This window comes from Carassius gibelio, chromosome A13 (genome assembly GCF_023724105.1).
Source record: "Carassius gibelio isolate Cgi1373 ecotype wild population from Czech Republic chromosome A13, carGib1.2-hapl.c, whole genome shotgun sequence".
Lineage (NCBI taxonomy): Eukaryota > Metazoa > Chordata > Actinopteri > Cypriniformes > Cyprinidae > Carassius > Carassius gibelio.
This window is the reverse complement of record NC_068383.1, coordinates 26,516,888-26,540,870: the sequence shown is the minus strand read 5'-3', so window position 1 is coordinate 26,540,870 and position 23,983 is coordinate 26,516,888. Positions and strand designations below refer to the sequence as shown.

General features: G+C 40.7%; 2 protein-coding genes across 2 annotated transcripts; one reads left to right on the top strand and one right to left on the bottom strand.

Moving 5' to 3' along the window:
* The first annotated feature begins 5,978 nt into the window (after positions 1 to 5,978).
* Positions 5,979 to 13,371, top strand: LOC128026548 (tumor necrosis factor alpha-induced protein 3-like). The gene is made up of 9 exons (XM_052613811.1): positions 5,979 to 6,177; positions 6,959 to 7,295; positions 9,267 to 9,457; positions 9,613 to 9,754; positions 9,874 to 10,044; positions 10,134 to 10,314; positions 10,449 to 11,308; positions 11,447 to 11,646; positions 11,723 to 13,371. The coding sequence occupies exons 2-9, from the start codon at positions 6,989 to 6,991 to the stop codon at positions 11,975 to 11,977; spliced, it is 2,307 nt and encodes a 768-aa protein (XP_052469771.1). The 5' UTR covers positions 5,979 to 6,177; positions 6,959 to 6,988; the 3' UTR covers positions 11,978 to 13,371.
* A 6,528-nt stretch (positions 13,372 to 19,899) lies between these two features.
* On the bottom strand, positions 19,900 to 23,983 carry LOC128026563 (p53 apoptosis effector related to PMP-22). Its single transcript, XM_052613826.1, has 3 exons — positions 23,661 to 23,983; positions 22,281 to 22,421; positions 19,900 to 21,063 (listed from the first exon to the last, which is right to left on the bottom strand). Exons 1-3 carry the CDS (start codon positions 23,863 to 23,865, stop codon positions 20,852 to 20,854), a joined length of 558 nt encoding a protein of 185 aa, XP_052469786.1. The 5' UTR covers positions 23,866 to 23,983; the 3' UTR covers positions 19,900 to 20,851.

The following is a 23,983-nucleotide window of genomic DNA, read 5'->3' as shown; positions in this document are numbered from 1 at the left end:
GTCGTGAGATGCGCTGATGAATGAAGCTAAGATTTTATTGTTTTTTTCTTTTATTTTTCCTTTTTTACCTCACAAAGCCAAGCATGAAAATGATCACAACATTATGAAATATTTTATTTTGCATTTACTATATTGAGGTTTTGGAACACATCTAAATAGAGTAAAAAAAGAAGATTTTATTAATACTTGAAAACTTACATTTAAGCAGAAAAAAAAAAAAATATATATATATATATATATATATATATATATATATATATATATATATATATATATATCTTGATGTACTAAAATGTATTTAAAAATTGTAATTCTTTAAAAATGATCAAATTAATAAAACTAACCCTTTAAAATAAGGTTCATTAGTTAAACATTAGTTAACTACTTTAGTTAGTGTGAACTTAGCTCTACAGCATTTATTAATTGTGTTAATTTCAGCATTTATTAAAGCATTATTAAAGTCAAACATTATGCTTGTTGACATTAGTTCATGCACAGTGAATTAGCATGAGCTAACAATGAACAGCTGTATTTCATTATCAAAGATTAATAAATACTGTAGTAAATATATTGTTTATTGTTTATTCATGTTAATTAATACATTAACTAACATTAACTAATGGAACCTTGTTGTAAAGTGCTACCAATAAAACTCTAACTAAAATAAAAATGAACAAACCGGAAACTAATTCAAAACGTTAATTAAACAATAATAGCTCAGTGACATTAAGATTGTGCAGGCTTGGGGAATGGAGTCATTTCTAAAAGTTGTGGAACTTAATTTGATTGTGTTCTTGTCTTGCATCAATCCAGATGATGTCACTTCCTGGATGTCAGAATTTTAAGCATTGTTATATAATTTATCATGAAGGAAAATTGTGTGGTAAAAAAAATAAAAATAAAAATAAAAATGTTTGACAATGCTAAATATAACAGCAAACATAACTGCCCGTTCTTTTTCTACATTTCTATCTATCTATCTGTCTATACTTTCAGTTTATTTGTTTAATTATTTACTTATTATATAATGTTATTAAATAAATAACATTTAAACAAACAAACAAACATACTTCATTAAAAAATGAAATGAGCAGATAACAGGCCCCCTTTATTTAACATGGAATTCTGGTGGAATTGTCTTTTTATTATAATTATCATAATTATTATTATTACTACTACTATTTATCATGATTTGAAATGAGTAACAGACAAAACTCTCTCTCTCTCTCTCTCTCTCTCTCTCTCTCTCTCTCTCTCTCTATATATATATATATATATATATATATATATATATATATATTGAAGGCAGAAGGCAGTGGTGTATTTCTGTACTTGGGATCCAGTCTTGGTTGACCGAGTGCGAGTGAAAAGCATCACACACACACACACACACACACACTCCCCGAGCACACAGATCCCGCTGGGCACAAGCGCCAGTCTCCCTCGGCGCGGGGCTCTTTGTCACGCAGCCGTGGCCCCTGGCCTTGGGAACATCTCTGGGCCTGGCTCTCTTTGTGTCCCGCAGACAGAGATGAAACTGAGAAGTGCTTGTCTGAGGCAGCCAACCTTCAACCCCCTGAGATGTTAAGCACAACTGCATCATGGGACATCTACTAAGGTCTGTGGCCCACAGCGGCTGCTTGAACCAGAATGATCATGAACCTCTGCCTTCTTTAAGAGCAATAGAGAGGAAGCAATCTCCCTTTGACCAAAGATGAGCTCAATCATGCAGTGGTCAAGCAAATACACGCACAAGTGAGTGAATCTCCCGAAAACAGGTCACATCGGACCCCAGAGATAAAAGAAAAAGAACTCTATTCTGTGTAAAGATAATGAAGCCTGTTTAACTGACGCTGATTTTGAGAATATATTGAGAATAATGAGAATTACAAAAAAACAATAAAATTTAAAATTTAAGTCTTAGAACAGGCTCGATTTTTTTTAATGACAAAACAAAATATTATTATTATTATTATTATTTCAAAATGATCCTGTTAAAATTCATGTTTATGATCAAATATGATAAAATAACTAATTTTTAATTACAATTCTAAATAATAATTGATGGTCAACTTATGTTTTTATTTCTTTCGTTCTTTCTTAGTTTTGTTCTTTGAATATAATGAGCACTTCGGAGCAGAAAATAAAGAAAATTAAAGACTATCAAACAAACTGAACAAGTCTGGAGAGTGAATTAGGTGTGCAAGCTTGGGTTTAGTCAAGAAACTAGACACAATGAGCCTTTGCTGCCCTCCAGTGTTTCAGTCGAGAGCTACACAAGCCATTCACACACATCTTAATAACAGGAACAGTTACAGGAAAATCTGCAATGGTGGTTCACAAATCTACATGTGACCCTGGACCACAAAATCATCTTTAAAGTTGTCAAAATGAATTCTTAGCAAATCATATTACTAATCAAAATATTTTTTTTATTTATTTACAGTAGGAAATTTACTAAATCTCTTCATGGAAGATGATCTTTACTTAATATTATAATGATTTTTGGCTTAAAGTATATAATTCTGACCTACACAAATAAAAATGTACAAATCTAAAAATATTCCCCAGAGACTTCAGACTGTTTTGTGCTCCAGGGACACATACTTATATACAGATGAAAGTAAATGAAAGTGGCCATACACAAAGCAGAAAAACAAATCACTAGAGAGAAAATATCACATAGAAACAGCAAGCACTGAATTAAACTATATATATATAAACTGTTTGTTATTCATGCATTCATTAATTCAGTGTGATACATGAAATGTTGAATATAAGAAGACAAGAAGTAGGTTATTTAAAAAAAAAAATGTTTAAAATGATATATTGTCATTACATATATATATATATATATATATATATATATATACACACACACACACACACTATATATATATATATATTTATTTTTAATATGTACAAATTTTTGTATTACAATTTGTACACATTACTAGCGCCCCTGAGTGTTCTGGCTTCTCCTATTACATTTTTTGCCATAAACAGTCTTTTCGAGGTCCGTTGTAAGACGCGTCGCATCCCCGGACTAGAACCCATCCTGTAGCTGTCATGCCTCTGTGACGCAGGCAGGGGGCGCTCTATCTCTGATAGACGTTTAGGGAGGTCAAAGAGCCTCTAGATGGCGCCTGAGATCTTCTCCACAATCTGAAACACACGTCAAAACATCTAGAATATAATATGCAGCTCATATTCAGGCATAACATAATGTGAGTTTGGTCTCTTGTGTGTTACTAAACCTCACAATGATCTATGTGAATATCCTACATATAAATGTAGAACGTTTTTTTTTTTGTCTCAGAATGATCCTGCGATGAGGTCTGATGTTATGAATAGGCTATACTTGATATGGATGACGCCATCATTACATCACTTTTCAGTGATGCATTGATGACATGTCAAAAAGGAAATCTTCAGTGGCACAGATGGAAAAATACAGCTTTCCTAAAAGAAAAATCCCTCTGTGTTCAAGTCATTTGTGTAAAATCTAAGAAACCCACTTCTGTGTAAAGTCAGAGCAACATAATATTCTAAAACTTCAATGATTTTGTCCCGGTGAGTTTCCCAGTGCTCTGCTGAAGTATTGCACAAATACATACACCTCACAACAGCACACTGCTGTAGTCTTGATGATTTCTGCATATGAAATATATGGACGAGGTATGGCATTGTGTTCTTCTGTGTTTTCTCGAGCAGTGAATAACCTCTGTGGGAGTTTCCGTTGACAGACTAAACCAGTTCAGATTAGATTAAAGATTGGGGAAAACAACTGGGACAGGAAGAGCTAGATCACCGCAAACTTCTGTGTGTCACATCAGGCTGTGGCTGTGGGGCAATCAAGAGTGTTGTGGAAAACTGAACATTTTTACACACTGATTCTGATTGTAATTGCTGGCTTTGTGCTCTCCAGTGCCACGCAGGAATACAACAGATGTTCAGATGCTCAAACGGGAGAGTTTTAGTTTGTCCATGATAGTGAAGATAATAATAATAAATAATGAACAGACTACTTTGAAAAAAGAAGAAAAAAATCTTAAATAGTGAAGAAATACATATATAAATATTTAATGAAAAGAGGGGAAATCATAAAGTACTCTTATATTATACTCATTATTTTCAAAGTCCTTAAATATATATATATATATATATATATATATATATATATATATATATATATATATATATATATATATATATATATATATATATATATATATATATATATATATTATTTGTATTAATAAAAAAAAAAAATTTTGAATGAATACATGTATAGCATCTGGCAACCTGAACTAACACGGGCATGTCATCAATCAAAATGAAATGTTTTAAAAATAATTTAAAGATACATTTATGAGTGTCTATTTTTTTAAGCGTAATTACAATCTCTAGACCATTAAGTACATCAAAAGTTTTCTCATTGGGTCACAGCAGTTTACACAGACGTATCTTTAGCTCCCTTTAATGCCGGCTTGAAGCAGATATTGTGAATGACTTCTCTTCCCTGTTGAAATATGTATATCTGAGTGAAAAGCTCCTTGGATGAGGAAAAATAAATGTAGGATGAGACTTGTTTTTGTCGGTTGGATTTTTGGCATCTGCTGATTGCTGTTGTTTCATGAGAGGGACAGGTTTCTGGAGGAGGGATTGAAAACTGTCCGGCCACTGGAAAAGTTTATTGCCCCGCCCTCACAGAGATGATAATAATATTGATTCAATTTAATATGATTTAAAATAAATCAGGGTTTGGTGTTTGTGCACAACCTGTGAGTTCTGCTTGGTGTCAATGTACAGAAAACACTTCAAAAGTTCTTTAAAACTATGTAAAATAAATCAAAATGTATTTCTAAATGTGTTAATGTTCGAAACACTTTATGGCTGAAATATAATCTGTTGTGGCCTATAGTTGATATGGACACTATAGAGTGTAATGCTTTAATTAAACTAATATAAATCTGTACAATAGACACCGGCACAATTAATTCAGGGCATGTCAAAGGACAGAAAAGTATAGAAAAAAAGTAGGTCAGTGCTAGTTTAGCATAATGTAAAAACGTCTGCTCAGGTTAATAATGAAAGCTATTTTCCAGCGTTACCTAGAACTTTTGAGTGGAGTGAATGTACAGAATGAGCGACCCTCACAAGAAATGAGATGTTAGTCACTGTTTATTGCACTTCTGCCGATGGGAACTTCTGATCAGCTTCTCTTGAACGCTGAGTTGAATCTTGAGTTGTAAACTTTACTCCCACCACATCATTATCATCAGTCATGTGCTCATACGTATGGGCCATTCCACAAAACCTCTTTCTCATAAAGCATCGACTTGATGCTGTTGTTTATTAAATGTTAATATGGTAATTAAAAAAAAGAAAAATCCAGTAATTTACTTCTCCTTTTCGCCGTGCTGTATTAGCAAAAACACAAATGGTAGGCCCACTAGGCCTATACCGGCCCTGTTACCAAGATTTTGTACAGCAAACAATTTTAAATCATTAAGTTATAAGTAGGCTATTTTAGTTTGACAGTCTACACAGTTATTTCAGCTCAAACTGTCAGCTTTGTTACTATCCGCCCTGTTTCCTTTCTGAACGCAGGGCATTTATTAAAATATATTCATTTAATCACCTTACATTGACTAAGTCAGGTAGGATGGCCCTTATGTAACTCTGCTAGCCTGACTAAGACTGTTGCGTTTCTTGTAATGTACATTCATTCTTTACATATCTGTCAAGTGGAACTAAACCATACACACATGGGTGTAAACTGCACAGGCTGGGACTTCCACTGTTGTGTTTCCACATCTCACCTAACTACCAGAGCAATGGGTGTGGCAAAACAAACGTCGAGCTTTACGTCATCGAGCTAGACGTAAAGTAAGCGTAAGCCAGCGTGCGCCCCCTGGCGGTGAGTCGAGGAGAACGATCATGATGGGTTGTGAAAGTGGAAAGTACCTCATGGAAATCCCCGCTGGCTTTTATGTACTGCTTTCAGTCGGGCGGTCTTAACTAGAGTAAAGACTCCGCCGTGTTTTGACCGCGAGCAGTGAAATCCCGTGGAGCTGTAAGAGAGCCATGGACGATTAAAGTGGACTGAGTGAAGCAGCAGTAGAGCCTGAGCATCTTATGGGCTTTGTTGGTGGATACCGACATATTGAACAGGTAAGAGTTGCGCCCGTTCCCTCGCCTCTCTCATATCGTGTCAGACTGTATACTAAACCGAGCGAGACTGATTTCTCCCGAATTGTGTCGCGGTTAAACGGCGGTTGTTCTTGAACGCCTCGGTTTGACAGCCATTGTTTGCGAAGACGTCACTTATCAGCGATTAGAGACATTAAACGTTCTATTGTTGCCATGGGGACACATCGCTTCCTTTCGAGTGTTACATTGTTGCATTGTCTGGGGCTTCTGTCAAGTCAATTACGTAATTCGAGCGTCAGCAGCTGATGTTATAATCTTTATTATTATTATTAGTTATTTTATCGCATCGCTCTCTATTGTGCCCGTTGTGCTTCGTGTTTAATAAACCGTGTTCGCCGCTCTGTCGCTTCCCGCACGACGACAGCGTTGCGAGCGTTTCGCGAGAGCTATTTAAGGGAACGCTGTCGCTTTGACGTTCAGAATAAGTTGTCCCTTAAGAACCTCGACAGCTCAGACAAAGTCAATGGCATTCTGAAGCCTTCAGGTGTCTGAGGCCGTCTGTTGGCTAATCTGATAGTTTTGGAAATGTCATCGTGGGAGTGGACTAATAAAGATGTTCGCCCTTCACTCGTCTGACCTCAAGAGTCTGGAATACACCATCTACTTTCAGGGGCCATGATCTTTCTTTCAGTTCTTCACCTTTAGGGTGGAGGGAAATGAGGGGAAATTCTTCTCTGTAACACATGGTCGTGGGTTGAGCGCCTCTGACAATGCTGTGTTTGTTTCATGTCTTCTTTCGCAGAACTAGATTGGTTCCCCACTCCAGACTACCATGTCTCAGGGCCAGAACTTCCTTCCCAAGTTCCTGTTTGTGAGTAACCTCCTGAAGGCCGTGAAAATCCGAGAGCGGGTGCCCAACGATGTGGTGAAGCCGTCGTCCAGCGGCGGCCTGATCCATCACCTGCGCAGCATGCACCGCTACACGCTGGAGATGATCCGCATGAGCCAGTTCCCGCAGGCTTTCCGCGAGGTCATCCAGGCCGCCATCCTGGACCGGGCCATGCAGAGCTCGCTGGAGCAGGAGAAGAGGTTGAACTGGTGCCGCGAGGTCAAGAAGCTGGTGCCACTGAGGACCAACGGTAACTATGCCATGATTTGATCAGCTAGAAACTGAAGCGCTGACATTAGAAACACTTGGATTCTTTCTCCTATTATGATCTTTTAAGCCATTTCTATCGATTTATGTCATCGATGCATTATTGGTCTGATAGACTATATATCACAATATCACAATGGCTCGAGATAATTCTTCTTATGAAAGGCTGATTATTTGGTCATTTTTTGGCTGATGACTGAAGTGATACCTCTCTCACTGTATAGACTAAGCATTCAGTTCATGAAGGCATTATTATGAACGTCTTCATTTAAAAAGCCATATAATTTGACCTCTTAAAAAAAGTTTTTCTTCACGACAGATGGGAAAATCCTTCCCCGTCCGTCACCCTGGAGTTCTTCCCTCTTAATTCGACACACAGTTTGATTGAAGGGTAATGCAGGGCTCTTTCTGACTGTGTCCTGCTCGCCCAGGGTCTTGTCTTGTCTTGTCTTCTCTTCTCTTCTCCTCTCTTCACTTCTCTTCTCTTCTCTTCTCTTCTCTTCTCTGATGAGTAATGCTGCCAGGGAAACTTCTCAGTACTTGCCATTGTTGCTCCATGGCACAGTCACTAGTTACTGTAACTGAACACGGGTAAACTCAGACATTACATTAAGATTGGTCTGAAATACTCTGTTTGTTTGTAAGTGTCAGTATTTCACACATGTCTCGTTCCTGGCAGTGGATAGAGTCTCATTCTTGTATTCTGGTGTTGTTTTTCTGGACACCACAGATTTTTCTTCATAATGAAAGAGGAATTTCCTGTTCTGAATCACATGGGATTATGAAACATCAGACTGGAACATGCCGTTTAAAACAGTAACTGTAACCACTTCCTAAGTGAACAGGATTTGTCTAAATGTGTATATGTTTTGTACATTTAGGCATTTGACAGACACTAATCTAAAGTTTCATAAAACGTAACCTATAGACAAGTTAAATAATTCTTCTGCTCAGGAACATTTGGCCTTTGTGTTGGTAGCAGGCACAGCCCATGTTCTGGACGATCACACAGGTTTAGAGAACAGGAAGTAGATCATATGTTCAGACTTCCCTTAGGGCTGTCGAAGTGGCACGGGCGCAGGCATTCCTGCAGATCCCTCCTCTCTGGAAAGTCCAGACGCTTTAGATCATGGCTCTGGTGTCAAGAGGAGACCGAAGTGAAGCCCTTACGGCGCTTAATCACAGAATCACATACTAGGGAAATTCCTCACAGTTGTGCGCAGACTGTTTCACACAAGATTCACATGAACGCACACGCGTTACACAAGATCAGTGTGTTCAAGTTCTCTTTACTGTGACCTACAGAAGTGTACAGACTAGAGTTTAGAGATGGTTTGTTTTGCTAGCTGTCCACATGTCTTGTTGTTTAATAGAGGAGTGTATTTAATTGCTTCAGCAGAGAACTTTGTTAATATGCACACCGTCAGATGGATGGGGTATCTTTAATCTGTTTTAACACCTCTGTGGAAATCCCCTCAGTGCTTCTATCTCATCCTTTATCTTGTACTTGACAAATATGGCTGAACTAACCTTTAGGTGTAAAAGATATTCCTGTCTAGGTACGCAACAGCAAATCAAAGATCGTAAATGTAGTTTTTCGTTTTCGCACTATTATTTTCTGTCGTCGTTATGCACGTCAGCGGGTTGCCAGGGCTCTCTCTGTTATGACAATTTAGATGAAGTTTAAACAGGAACTGCGAGTTTCACAGCCTTTTTCTGAATGCATTGAATGTCTCCTGCTTCATGAGTTTTTTTTGGTGCACTTCCACTGAATGTGAGCAGAAGGGATCCTTCGGGACGACTCCTGTATAATGGCAGATCTGCATATATTGCTTACTGTATATGTTTGCTCATGTTTCAGAAGCTAAGTGAGCCCATTTGTTAGAACATGCAGATTCCCAGCTCTTCACTTCCACTGTCCCGAGCTTTGATCTGTGTTTGTGTCTTCCTCTAGGTGATGGGAACTGCCTGCTCCACGCGGCGTCTCAGTACCTGCTGGGGGTCCAGGACACAGACCTGGTGCTGCGAAAGGCTCTTTACGCAGTGCTGAAGGAGACCGACACTAGTAACTTCAGAGTGCGCTTTCAGACCGAGCTGCTGCACTCTCAGGAGTTCACTCAGACCGGCCTGCGATACAGCACTCTGGTGAGCACTTCCCCTTCACCGTCAACATGTCAAATGGGCATTTCTGTGGCAGAAACTAGTCAGATAAAGCCAGCAATCAAACACATTCAGCTTTGGAGATTTCAGAATGACGAGGGTAGGGCTCGTAAATATCTGTAATGTTTCCTGTTTCTCAGAACTGGGAGGAGGAATGGGTGAAGATTGTAGAAATGGCTTCTCCGGTGTCCAGCAGTAACGGCCTACAGTTTGACTCACTAGAGGATATTCACATCTTTGTGCTTTCAAATATTCTCCGGAGACCAATTATTGTTATTGCAGGTTAGTAAGCTTAAACAACGATGCTTCTGTGAGGAGCATTTCAACAGTATTACTCAAACACTTGTTCGTTGGAGCACTGACTGATTTGGTGCATGATCAATGTTTTTATTTCTTAACAGACCAAGTACTCCGAAGTATGAAGTCCGGTTCCTCCTTTTCACCCCTCAATGTCGGGGGCATATACCTGCCTTTGCACTGGCCTCCAGGAGAATGCTACAAGTATCCCATAGTGCTTGGATACGACTCTCAGCACTTTGCGCCTCTGATCACGATCAAAGACAGCGGCCCAGGTATGCCTCCAGACACTGTGCTACTCCTAAATGTGCTCTCTCTACTTGGCCAAGTGCATTTGAATATGTGATGTTTGTGACCCATTCAGAGATCCGTGGTGTGCCTCTGATAAACCCAGGACGGGGTGGGTTTGAAGATCTCCGAGTGCACTTTCTGACAGAAAAGGAGCAGCAACAGAAGGAGAAGTTGCTGAAAGACTACCTAATGCTCATCGAGATCCCTGTCATTGGCCTGGGCTACGATCCCACACAGATCATCACTGCAGCCAGGTATGAGCCAGCTCCAGCCTACGTGGCCTGGTCCAAGAAACACAGGCTGCTTCAGTGCAGTCCTGATGGAATTGGTGTACTGTGTACTTGTGTTAACCACAAGTGCCTAAAAAGTTGTTCCTTTTCTCCGACAGACTGGATGAAGGCAACCTACCTGAGGACATGAACCTGATGGAGGACTATCTACAGCTGGTCAACCATGAATATAAGCGCTGGCAGGAGGATAAGGACTCTTTAAGGGCCCCCCAATCCCAGCGTCCCCCTCCCTTCTCAGTGTCCCAGCTCTCTCTGATTGAGATCCGCTGTGCCACCCCCCGCTGTACCTTCTACGTCTCGGTGGACACTCAACCCCACTGTCACGAGTGCTTCGAAAAGCGGCAGGCGGGTTGTAAGCCGGAGGCCATTTCCACCACAAATCAAACCTCGTCATCGGACCCCGAGAGCCGAGGGAGGCTGGAGCGCCCCGTCCTGCCCAGCCCACGCTCTGCGCCCCCTACGGCCCCCAGTCTAAGCCTTTACAGTGAGACTCATGCCATGAAGTGCAAGACGCCCGGATGCTTGTTCACGCTCAGCGTGGAGCATGATGGGTTGTGTGAACGCTGCTTCACGGCGAGGCAAACCCGAACGGCTGCTAATGGTCCACCGCAGCACGGCTGGTGGGCGACAGGCAGCCGGGAGCGAGAGCAGGAGAGAGAGCGAGAAAGGGACACCGAGAGGTGCGTTATGTGCCGACAGGAGGTCTTTAGGATATTCAATGGTCTTTGCCCACCCTGCATGCAGAGGACTGCTGTGTCCGAGAGGGTGGACCCCCATCAGCAGGAGCCCAGGACCGAGGCTTCATTATGGGCTCTGCACAGGGAGACCGAGCGCACGGGACACCCCTGGCAGACGCCCGCGGCCCGGCAGTGTAAACGCTCCGGCTGCCAGTTCTTTGGGACGCCAGAGAAGCTGGGATTCTGCACTATATGTTATGTAGACTACCAGACCAATCACCGTAAGTGCAGCTCTTCTTCACTCACTTCTTCATTTCAAATGCAATCTCATGACAATGTCTCCACCCCGAGTCATAGACAAGTCCAACCAGAAGAGCAAGTGTGTGATGTATAATATTTGGCTGTTTTTGTTGGTACAGTGGCCACCCCTGCTCTTGTCCAGCCCAGACACACGTCCGAGGCGGGCTTCCAGAACTGTCCGCGGTGCCGGGGTCAGGGCTGCGGCGCCGAGGGAAAGGCCATGCTCGAGGGTTACTGCAACAAGTGCTTCGTGAAGGAACAGAGTGCCAGACTCAACCAAGCAGCGAGCAGGGGCTCTCACTCGCCGCCTCCCGTCACGGTAAGTGTCCTAACCTGGTTGCTGTGGGGCTGGTGTGGCTCTTCTGAAGCACTGACGAACTCTTGTTTGTGTGCAGCGGCCCTCGAAGGCTCGTCCTCCTCCGATGCTGTCCCAGACACCGTGTCGGCGCAGCGGCTGTAAGAACCTGTCCCCCGGCTGCACGGACCTCTGCCCGGACTGCGTCAGCCGCGGCCAGCGAGAGGGTCGACGAGCACAGGCGCCCAAAGAGAAGAGCAAACAGCGCTGCAAGACGCAGGGCTGCGACCACTACGCCAACCAAGACAAACAGGGCTACTGTAACGAATGTGACCACTTCAAGCAGATTTACTGAGGCTGACCGAACGGTTCAGAAGAGCCCAGTTGATCGTGCTGGCGAACTCTCTTACACAGAACACTGTTTGCCCAGAGTCCTCCACCTATATTGGGCAGGGCCTACAGAGCCCGGTGGTGCTGTAGAATTGATTACCTCTCAAATGAAGTTGTGCTCATTTGTGTCATGTGTATAGGACCGTCGTGAGAAACTAATGCTACACGATGACGTCTAGTCACACGGCTGTTTGTTTCGGACAGGGTAACTAATCGCAAACGATCATTGGCGTAATTGAGGAGGGCAACACGATTAGAAACAAATTTGACCAAAGTTAATAAACCGAAAGATATGTCTAAGCAAGTGTACTTCGCCACTGTGGACTGCAGAAAGCCTGAGAAGTGCAGGGTATGCAGAGACCGCCGGAGGATTTTCCTTCATCAAATGTAGGTTAAGTGCCAATGAGAGCTGGGATCTCATTCCTGCTGCACCATCTGATGTCTGCGAGCAGCACGCGTCTGTTGCCTTCCAGAACGATTTTGTTTACCATTTTCACACGTCCTTCTTGCTCTTGAAACTGTTTTTCACTATCGCTTGCCTTTGCTAAACTTCACATGACTTGGTCTGTTCTGTTGAACGGATAAGAAAAATTCCTTAAGTGCAATGAAAACCGGATACTTGACACCTCCCTGATGTCTGGAGCAGATAGAATAAATAAATAAATAAAACCGCGTCAGTTTTTGAGATGACTGAAATCAGGCGGAAACGAATCAGTCCGAATGTAAACACACCCCCACCCCCGTTCGCCCGGTCTTTCGGTTGCACTACTCTCCTTTAAACACACAACGCCTCAGCCTATTCTTTGCATATGTTTAGTATGCACTAACTGACATTCACTATTTGAATATTTCTGTGATATCTGCACAGACGCAACGAGAAGAGATCGCGTTCGCTCCTGTGGCATCATTTATAAAGAACTAACCTGTCTGTGTTAAACATTCCCATCCTCCGAGTCCAATATTGTGCGTTTAGCTCCGTCTACCTGAGATTCATGTGGGAAATGATACACACGAGAGAGATCTGCAGTCGAGTTATGACTTCACGAGTGTCTACTCGTCTACTACTGGATCTGTTCAGTCAGTTCAGATCATCACACACTTGCACAATCCTAAATAAGCTGCTCTGGGATGAGGAACGGTACTTCTGATGTACAGTACAGTCACATTCCAGCTATAGACCGAGAGGAACATAGATGACAAGATGGACATTTTGTGCAACCTTTCATTAGAGTATCGTATGAAAAGCCTTGTTTTTTGTTGTTGTTTTTTTGTATTTATTCACAGCAAATATTAACTGTAATGTGTTTCAAGAATTATTTATATGTGTTCCAGGAATAAATTATTTTTAATAGAAAAACATGATCGCCTGTCGTGTGTCTGTTCCCCTTGATGTGCTTTATTGTAGCTGGAAATGCATGTTTTAACAAGAAACGCTTTAAAAATGGTACTTTCAGGTAGTAATACGTGACATTTTGGTGTCGGTAACAAAACAGTGGCTGTTAGTTACAGTGTTGGGGAAAGATAATCTTAAAAGTAATGCATTACAATATTGTGTTACTTCCTAAAAAGTAAATCATTATGTTACTTAGTTAATTTTTATTGAAAGTAATGTTACTCTAGCATTACTCTTTAAATATGAACAAGGCTTGATTGTTTTTAATATAAGAAGTTTGATTTACAGCAAATGTAAAAGCCATTTCACACCAAAAAAGTAATGAATAAACCTCAGGCTGAAGAAGTACATCCATGTCTGTACAGTAAAACAGAAGAAGATTCAGCACTCTTCAGAAATAATACTCAAAAACAAACCGTGAAGCACAGCTGTTAGTTTATCTAAAGTGTTTTTTGCTTATTGGTACGGTTGAACTGGATCATCAAAGGTCAGCAGCAAAGACACTTAATAAAATGGGATTAGATACATTTGTGTTTTTAAGAGATTTAATTATTGCAGGTTTGTGTCATAATCTGAGTTTGCATTTTACTGTTGTAATTCGTTTTGTTGTTTTTTTCATGATGAATACTAGATCAGTGTGTGTGTGTGTGTGTGTGTGTGTGTGTGTGTGTGAATGGGATGAATTAATACACATTCACTTTTGTTTCTAGAACTACATCATGTTCCCATCACACACAGCGCCTGATTTCTCCCAATCTTATCAGTCAATAGATGGGCAAACTAAGATATCTTCTTGTACATTAAAAATGAATGCTTAACTTTACTAGTTACTTGAAAGCAGTAATCTGATGATGTAACTCGCGGTACTTGTAATGCATCACACCCAACACTGATTACTAAACTGATTACGTAACTATAGTTAGATATAAGTCACAAAATGAGATGAGTTTAGCAGTGAGGATTAATAACCAAAGAAAAAGAACGATTGCAGCTATACGGAAACCATAAGAGCAGTTACACAACTTCATGTGTGTGTGTGTGTGTGTGTGTGTGTGTGGCAGATCGGTATCTTCTTTGACTGACTCTAAATTTAGAAGTCGGTAAAACTTTGCATAAACCCCAGGTGAATTTTGTGCCACTTGAACCAAACTGTTGCGTCACAGGAAGTTTTGTGGTTGTGAGTTATAGCATTGCCATCTTTGTGTCTCCTCTGCTTACAACTGTGTCTCTTTCTAATAATGTGATGTGAGAGTCACCTAGTGTCCCACACTCACTGCTGGAGACGCAGGTATCCCCCAAACCTCTGGAGAGCTCTGCTGACTCACAGAGGGAGGGGATCTTCGGTGAGGGGAACAGGTGACATTTGAGTGATGTGGGGGCAGCGTGGGCACCGAGTCAACTAGTGCCGCTCTGAAAATAGCAGGCCATAAACGGTGCAGCCTACACACTGATTCTCACACACTTGAGCGTTTGTGTTCTAGTGCACTTCCTGTGCGCTGAAAGCTTTAGGGAGCAACACATCAAATCAAACAGAACAACATGCTTGTCCTAAAACTACAATGAACTAAAAACTAAAACCATAAAACTAACTGAAGTTCATTCAAATTAGATCTTAAACTTACTTTTAGCTAGGAAACGAAAATTGCATTTCAATAAAAAAATGTGATTGAAATATATATATTTTTTATATTAATGAAAACTACTAGAATAAGTGATATCCATGTTATATGTTAGCAACTGAGTGTGAACAACGCTTTCAGTCCTTACCAGATTCATAATACATCACACCTTTCATAAAAGGAGTACAGTTTTATGAAAACTTCAAGCAAACTCAGTAAGTGTCTTTCTTCCACTAACAGAGCATCAGGTGGTGTGTTATATAACGACTGAAACCACTGGAACCAGATGTGAACCCTCAGTAAAATACAGCTCATTTATAACAAAACATCTGATATTTTTATTTTGACAATTTGTTGACTTCATCTGTTCCATGTTGCAAATCAAATAACACGGAGAGCCATTAACAACCGGATTATTGCCTATTAATTAACTATCAATATTAAGCATACACCAAATATGGATAATTCCATAACTGCTGAACTACATCAAGTGTGACTCAAGAGTGCGTCTGAAACTGGAATAAAAAGAAACCAGACCAGACCAGGATGATCTGGATCCTGCAGTGTGTGTGTGTGTGTGTGTGTGTGTGTGTGTGTGTGTGGGACTCAGAGGGGATTCCAGGTCAGTTCATCTACAGAGGTGTGCTTGATTCGATCCCATGACTCATCTGTAGAACAGGAACCGTTCCGAGATGATGATCTGTCACTCGGGTGCATTCCAGAGAAGTTTCCTGAACACCGTCAACACGACAGAAAGCCTCACAGCCGTACCTGTCTTCTTGTGACTCTTATTAAGAGATTTTGCATCTATTTCTATGAAACCGTGCTAGTGAGAAGTACATTCACAGTGTGTCATCTCTCTCTCTGGAGCCAGCGAGCCTCGTCTAGTGTGTGATGTCATGTTTCTCACGTGTGTGTGTGTGTGTGTGTTCTGCGGAGAGCATGGTCACGTCATGCTGTGGGCCCTTCAGTGCTGACTCATTCTCTAGCAGACATCTATAGGATGGATCCCGTAAGTGGTGATGTGAGCCCCACAGAGCTGGAGTTCAGGGGGTTGCCCCCAGCAGAGCTTCAGCCCAAACATCAAGCTGACGCGGGGGTATAGGAAACATTCAAGGGGAAATCACTCCTGCAGGTGTTTTTTTCTGCTTTTTTTGTGTAACTTTTCAGTAAGTTATGCTTTGACTCACGACTCGAACCCCACTCCCCCATCACACTAGAGAGATGACAACAGCGCTGAAACGCTTTGATTTGATTACACAGACGTGAACGGAATTACCTGCATGACAACATTCTTATTTCATAGAATTCATCGATTTTAGCTTATACTCGGATCCCTTCTGAACTGATTACTAATCTACTGTAACTCAAAACACAGATCTATTTGACTGGAAGGGTTGAAGAAAAGAAATGAGCTGTTATCTTTCATCTCTTTAGGGTCTGAGAGAACCCGAGACCCTTAAATTACTCCGATTAGGGCATAGAAACATATTACAAGACTTTTAAAGTAAAGTCCTCTTTATTGATTAATATAAAATAAAGAATAAATAAATGAACACTGAATGTATTCTAGCTGTTGAGAGATGGGATGTGGCACTATTACTCATCTGGCTCTATCACAGAGTGAAGACGATCTCTGATACAGTCTGACCTGTGTGTGACCGATCTCACACTGATGTACACACAAGTGTCATGTGCCACTGTTGTTGTTGTTGTTGTTTTAAGATAAGTTAAGGACACTTTCTAATTAATTTTGTTAATTTCCAACTGGAATTCTTATTCTTATTCTTACACACAGACACACACACACACAGAGAGAGAGAGAGAGAGAGGGGTGTTTGTGTGGCACGCGCTGCCCTCTAGTGGTTAGACCAGGTAGGGCGTAAAAGTTTAATTTCTTAAAGTCTTTAGGCGTCACTTCCCTGATTTATTTATTTATTTATTTTTCTGCTTTTCATAATTGTTTCTCATGCAAAAAATGTTCGTTAGTTTCAAGATCTCGGCAGGTCTTAGCATTATGATACTGCACTGCATCTAATTTGCATATTAATAAGTTCTTGGGGCAAACCATAATGAAAAATAAGAAGTGTAAGAATGGGAGTAATAACCTGGCAACATTTTCATAAGAACATTTGATAGGAATATTGTTCTATAACTTCTCTCCCTGTTGAGATCTTGTGCCTGATTAATGTGTGTCTGCTGTCTTCTAGAGAAGACATGTATGAAGATGATGTCCTGTTTCGTAACGAAGAGTCATAATCCGATTTGAAACCCCGTCACATTTTTCATTTTCCATTTGGTGGAATCATGAGTAGATCTTCAATATTAGAGCTCAAACTGATAACGCATAACTATATTGTATAGGCCACTTACATTTGAGTAGATTAAACTGATCACGAAGAATCATTAATCTGTGTGTTAGTGAATTTTGGAGGTCTGTGTGTTGATACACACACTCAAAAAAACAAACAAACAAACAAAAACATTCCGAGGTTAAAAAACCTATTTTGGTAATTTTGGCAACCTAGCCCAGGGTCAAAGCCAATGCTGCAACTGATTTACAGGAGAATTTGATAAAGGCAGGACCATTTCTTGCTAAAAGTTACTAAATAACATGACGTCATTGCGTATGCGTAATCACGACGCACAACTGCGTCACTGCATAGTGACTGACCGAACCAGCTTTTGTTTTAATAAAAAAAATAAAGCGTTTAATAAAAAATAAAATTAATCTCGCCGAAAATATGACTTGAAATATGTTTGTAAACGTTATATATATATATATATATATATAGAGAGAGAGAGAGAGAGAGAGAGAGAGAGAGAGAGAGAGAGAGAGAAAACTATCCTGTTTAAAAGTTTAGTGTCAGTAGCTAATTCATATAAATTAATACTGAGAAAGAATGTGTCAAATTGATACAAAATGAAAGCAAAGCCTTGTATTGTTAGATTTCTATTTTGAATCGGTACTGGGGTTTTTTTCAACTGAAACAATTCTGACACATTCTGAACAATGGTAACGTAATTACCACATGATGTGTTTACCGAGGTTCAGGAGAAGGGGTCAGCTGCGGTCAGATGTCCTACTGCGCATGCGCACGTCGATATTGCGTCATTTTTGTCACACCGAACCATAGACATATATATATGATGTCTATGCACCGAACCACAATGAATTACTGTTTCTGCATTATTGTAAGGTTAAGTTTAGGGTCGGGGTAGATGTACCCGCTATAAAACACAATCTAATAGGTAGCTAATTTAATTAATTGTTATTTTCCATCCGTAGCTGTATCTCTTCACCTGGCTCTTTCTGTGTAATTTAAAGTGGAAGTGCATGCTTTTTAAGTCCCTTTTGTAAAAGTTGTTAAAAGTTGCCAAATGCAATTTTTAAATAGAGATTTTTTTTGCTTGATGCTTTTTGAGACACCCACAGGCGCAGTGTTGTTGACACGAGAACTTCTGGTTATTATCGACCGACTACAACCTCAAAACCAGTGTTGGGCAGAAATAAATACCCTAATAACTTCTCATGTACATGCTTCTTTTTAAAAAAAAGAGTGTAAAATATTTATTTTCAGGCTTAGACATCAAATATTACAACACTATGCATGTAAACAAAGTATAATCTCAAAGTACATATTTGTTGAGAGCTCTGAGGAATGATCATACAGACAGGAGAGAAGATGATGGTTTTCTCTGGGTCTGTCCTCAGGTGATCTGTTCCCGTCAGTACTGTGTGTGCCAGCAGCTGTCAGAGAGAGACACATGTGTCCCCGACAGAGCAGGTGTGTCTCAGGTGTGTCTCAGGTGTGTCTCAGGTGTGTCCCTCCTGGTGACTCAGCTTCAGCAGAGGAACATGCCTGCTGTGTCACAGACCAGCACACTGTATCCTCTCTCAGAAATAACGGTACAAGAGCTGTCTCCGGGGCAGAACCTTCTCAAAAGTACTAATATGTCTCATTTAGTTACTTATATGTACATTTTAGGTACTAATATACAACCTTCAGGGGTAAATAAGGTACACTGCAACTATACATACTATTTTATACATCATAATCTTGTCTCTTTCTTTTCTCTTTTTTCTTCTTTTTGTTCTTTGGAGAAACATGCACATTACTGTCGTCTTGCTGCCATGCTCTGAATGTGATGAGAATCGGTTGAATTCTGATTCGTTCTCTCAGCGATGCAGCAAAGAAGCCTGGCCTTAAAAGGTCTTACATTCTTGGCTTAAAGTCAGTTCACAGTTAGATGCATCATGCATGAACAGATCATGTAGCAAGGACTCAGAGTCCTGTTAGCTCCTGCTGATGTTGTACTCACTCAGCGAAAAAATGTGCTCCTCTAATCAAAAGGAGAAAGTGATTTATTTATCTATTGCAAGAAACGTGATTTTAACTGATTTTTTTTTTATTATAGACATGTTTCATCACTGCCGTTTTTAGGAATTCAGTGATGTCATCAGCCAGTCAGCTTGGTCATGATGTCATTTCCCTCTGGATAAATGTGATGCATCACTGAGTGTTTAGATTCAGGTGACTGGCTCAGAACTAGTATGCAGCAGATCTGATTTGTAAAGATTAAGGTCTAGACAGGGCTGTTAGCACTCTTCTCAATAGCAGATGCTTGGCTGGCACATCTTTGCTCACGGTTACTGACACAGAGCTGTCTAGACTCTAATTCTGTATGATTTATGAGTGTTTTGAAAAATGGGGACATGGGTTATGTCCTCATAAGTCACCCTCTCCTTGTAATACCTGTGTCATACCCATGACATTATACAGAGTTGTGTCCTGATATGACACACACACACACACACACACACACACACACACACACACACACACACACACAAAACTAGCTCTGATTGGCATCTTAACAGAAAGTCTCCCCTTTATTGAAGATTGGTTTAAAATTCATATCATTGCATTTGACAAAGTGAAAAAATCTGAGTCTAGTAAAATGCTCCAAAAAACCTAAGAGTTTGCAAAGTTAACAAGCAAAGTACTTTTTATATATTTTTCCACGTCAAACTGACTAATTGAAATTAACTGATCACGGCATGAATGCATCAAAATGTTCAGTTTTCCCAAGAAAAACATCAGGTTTTGTATATTTCTGTGTTTTTTTCCACTTGCTCACCCATTTAACTGTAAAACCAAGCTCAGGAAAACCCTCTTCGTTTCACTTGACTTTGAACATCCAAACACAAAACACACGGTCTTCGCTGACAGGAAGAGAGAGCACTTTAGTGAAGAGTGCAATCAATACTGTGAGAACATGGGATGACACATTAATGAAGAAATACAGATGCATCAGAAAAATATTTTCTTAATGTTGATATGTAGAGACGTTCAAGAAATATACAGATAACAAAACTCAGTCACACTTGACATCGCAGTGTTCCCGTTATTTTGTGTTATTTTCTTAACCATATTAATGTGACAACTAGCTAAAATGAATTATATTTACATGAACAGTAATATGTGATGGACGCTAATGTAAACTGATATAGAGATTCTGGATAAAGCTTTGTGGAGTTCAATCTGTGCTGAGTGATATAAAACATACACACACACACACACACATCAAAGACAGTTTGTGAATGATTCATAATAATAAACAAATGAATTAAAATAAACGTTAATAGCACTAGCCCCCAAAACGTAGAGAGGAGGGCATGGAGCAGTTTGGCCCTCATCAAAGTCAGTATGGTCCTATGTTTGATTGAGGAAGATGACGATGCTTTTGGAGATCGGTGAGCATTTGCATTTCGTCTTGGGGGGTTTAACATTGTCCTTTATGAGAGGTGGAGTTTCGGGTGGTTTCAGGCAGAGGAGTAGATGTATTTGGTCTTGGCCATGCCGGAGACCTCATCTTCGTAGCGAGGAAGACAGCAGAAGAGGATCCCGCAGCCCAGCATCAGGATGGTGGCGCCCCAGCCGAAGCCGTACGCCCAGGTGTAGATGTAATACCCTTCATAGATCTGCTCGTTGAACTTGACCGGGTAGATGATCAGAGCGATTATCTGGATGATGACTGGGACGAGAGAAAGAGGAGACACTTAACAGATGCACACTGCAATCATTCTTCTTCAAGGAAAACCTGAACACTTAAGTTACACTGTTTAAAACTCATCATTTTCCAAATACTAAACCAGGTAGCATTTATTTTTATACAGACACACTTTTAGGTTGACAGTAGACTCCCTGTTCAGAATGAGCACAGAGCATTAGCGGTAAAGTGCTGAACTGCATCTGTGTTTCCTCCTGTGTGCACCTTGGCACCGGTTTGTTTTGGTCTATGAAAAAGTGTAATCAGCAGCTTGAAGCTCGGCTCAATAAAGCCGGGCGTATCCGCGAGCGTTGCAGAGACATGTGAGGGAAGGCCAAGCCCTGTTTGGGAGCTTTCACACAGGCCTGTGTGTGTGTCGGTCATAATCTCAAACAGAATGAACTCTGCATAGTTCACAGAGGGAGAGGCCGAGAGGAGTCACACCTCAGAGTCAAACCCAAATCACAGACATTAGAGACATCCACGAGGGGAAGAAATGAAAAGAATAATTAGAGAGAAGAGGTTAGGATTCAGTAAGTGAAAGACAAAAGTCTCCCGTCCCGACAGCCATTCTTATCTTTCACTGGAGTACGAGTGAAGAGGACGGGGGAGGGGTGAGAGCGACACTCGATCCCATAGCAACAGCCAAACACGTCTCATACTGAGGCACAAAGACCGAACTAGCTCTGCTCCACACTGCGCTAGCATCACCTATTCATACGACCTTTGTTATTGTCTTAACTTGATTGAGACGCGTTCTGTATTGTTTTTAAATTCTGCATTAATAACCTAAAGCCGTCCTGCTCACTGAAACAGTCTGTGGACTTGGGCTGCTTTAACACGGTTGATTTTCATGTCCGCGGGTTTAAAAATGTAGTTCATAAAATGCTAATTTAACCAGTGGAACCCACCAAAAAGGTGTATTTTACCCCCCAGAACGCAATTTCATCAACCACAGTCGGCCCAATCTCTTCAGGTGTCCTACGGTCGCATGTTTTCACTCCATCACACCTCCATCCATGTGTTATATAGAAACTATTGAATTCATCAGAGACAATGTGAAGGAAATGCTCTGGCTCTGGAACTTCCTCAGAAGGAGTTTGGTTCACAGCCCACACTGACGCTATTTTGAGTCTTGGCCAATCTGAATGTTTCGAGACAGCCCCTATACCTTGATATCTTACGATAAGAAAGGGTCTTACCAGCCAAAATGAGGAGGCCTCCGATTAAAGGCAGCAGAGAGATGTTGAGGGAACAGCAGAGAGCCACGAATGAGATGATGAAGGCGATGATGAGGATGATGAGGCCTATGATCATCAGAGCGGCGACTGCCTGGGCCCAAGCTGGAAGAACAACCCAGAGGACTTTAGAAACAAACTACACAAAGACACCATTCATCAACGTGCACAAGCTGCGTTTCCATGAGCCCTAACATGGTTGGTTACACATTAACAGATTGAAGCAATGGTTCACTAGTATCAGTCATGGCAAAGTGCGTCTTCCAGGACTTGTGGAGACATTGCTTGTCTTCCTAACACTCGACAGAGGAATGTGTTTTCTCTCCATTAAGTCTGAATAGAGTCACACCCAGAGAGCGCTGGGGGGGTTGAGCTTGAGGGAGGGAGTTATGCAACTAGTATTATTGGGTTTAACTCTATTTCATGTCATTTCATGACTCAGACGTGAATGATATTTGGTGGTTAGGAACTGCTCTAAAAATGTTGCTTGATAGACATTGTGGCCACAATCCTCAGATATATATACATAACTGTATTCTTCATGTTCATTACTTGAACATAAAACACAAGAGAATTATACAAATATTAAATGCTAGCCAAATGAAGAGAGCATCACCATAAATACTGTAGGCTATTATCCAGCTATGAATAATTTAGAAGGACTATTGTTCATAAAGAGGATCTTACATCATGTTATTTCTACAAAAAAACAATTGTTTCCAGTTATGGACAGATAATAGGCCTCAGTTTAAACGTGTTCATTTGGCAAACTAATGAAAATAACAGCTGAGAAAACTGACATCAAGTATTTCCATTTAAAAATAAAAGATATAGATGTTATAGAAAATAAAAACGACATGTGTTATTAAAACATATTTTATGGTCTGATCACAACAATATATATATACTAGCAATATATATACTTTTTTTTGAGTTGAGTTGAGTTTGTTAGAGTGGTATTTCATGTAAGTGCAAGTCTATTTATCATAATTTAGTTGATCTCTATCTATTTCAACACAATTGAATGAGCGTGACAATAAATAAATAAACTAACAAAGCTGGGTCGGCTTTATTAAGAATTCATAAGCTTTCAGAATGAAGAACACTTGACACAAAAGAAGTTTATAAACCTGACTAACACAGACATATTTGTTATTATTCTGAACTATTTTAAAAAGAATGATGATTTTTCAAAATTCCAGAAAAGGCTACATGAAGTGACACTTTTCCCCCGCCTGTTTTATTTGGGTTTTGGTGACCGCTGTCACCTGAGCTGTATTTTAATGTCTGAGATAGTGCATGACACTAGACTGAAGTTGTTGTCAGGACTAAGTCGGTACTCACGGAGCTCCATGAGGGTTTTACAGTCCCACTGCTCGTTGCGGCCTCGGCACTGCTTCCACATGCTGGCGTAGTGCGTCTTCGCGTTCTCGTCCTCCACCCATCCGGACTGCGCTGCGATGGCGATGATGTCGAAAATAATCGCGAACAGCAGGAGCAGAGGCAGGATCCACCTGCACCTCGGATACGCGATGCCACAGCGAAACATGCTGGATAATAACGGTGTTTGGTGTCTCCTGCGCGAGTGTGAAGAAGCTCACGGGAAGTTTCCAGGCCAGTCTTTATCTAAAACTTTCCCTGAGCTCCACCCCGCAGTGAAACCCGAT

Coding starts and splice junctions, on each gene's coding strand:
- LOC128026563 (XM_052613826.1), bottom strand. CDS start 23,865: ATGTTTCGCTGTGGCATCGCGTATCCGAGGTGCAGGTGGATCCTGCCT. Junction 22,422..23,660: donor TAAAACCCTCATGGAGCTCC/GTGAGTACCGAC, acceptor TTGTTCTTCCAG/CTTGGGCCCAGGCAGTCGCC. Junction 21,064..22,280: donor AGGCCTCCTCATTTTGGCTG/GTAAGACCCTTT, acceptor CTCTCGTCCCAG/TCATCATCCAGATAATCGCT.
- LOC128026548 (XM_052613811.1), top strand. CDS start 6,989: ATGTCTCAGGGCCAGAACTTCCTTCCCAAGTTCCTGTTTGTGAGTAAC. Junction 9,755..9,873: donor ACCAATTATTGTTATTGCAG/GTTAGTAAGCTT, acceptor ATTTCTTAACAG/ACCAAGTACTCCGAAGTATG. Junction 10,315..10,448: donor CAGATCATCACTGCAGCCAG/GTATGAGCCAGC, acceptor TTTCTCCGACAG/ACTGGATGAAGGCAACCTAC.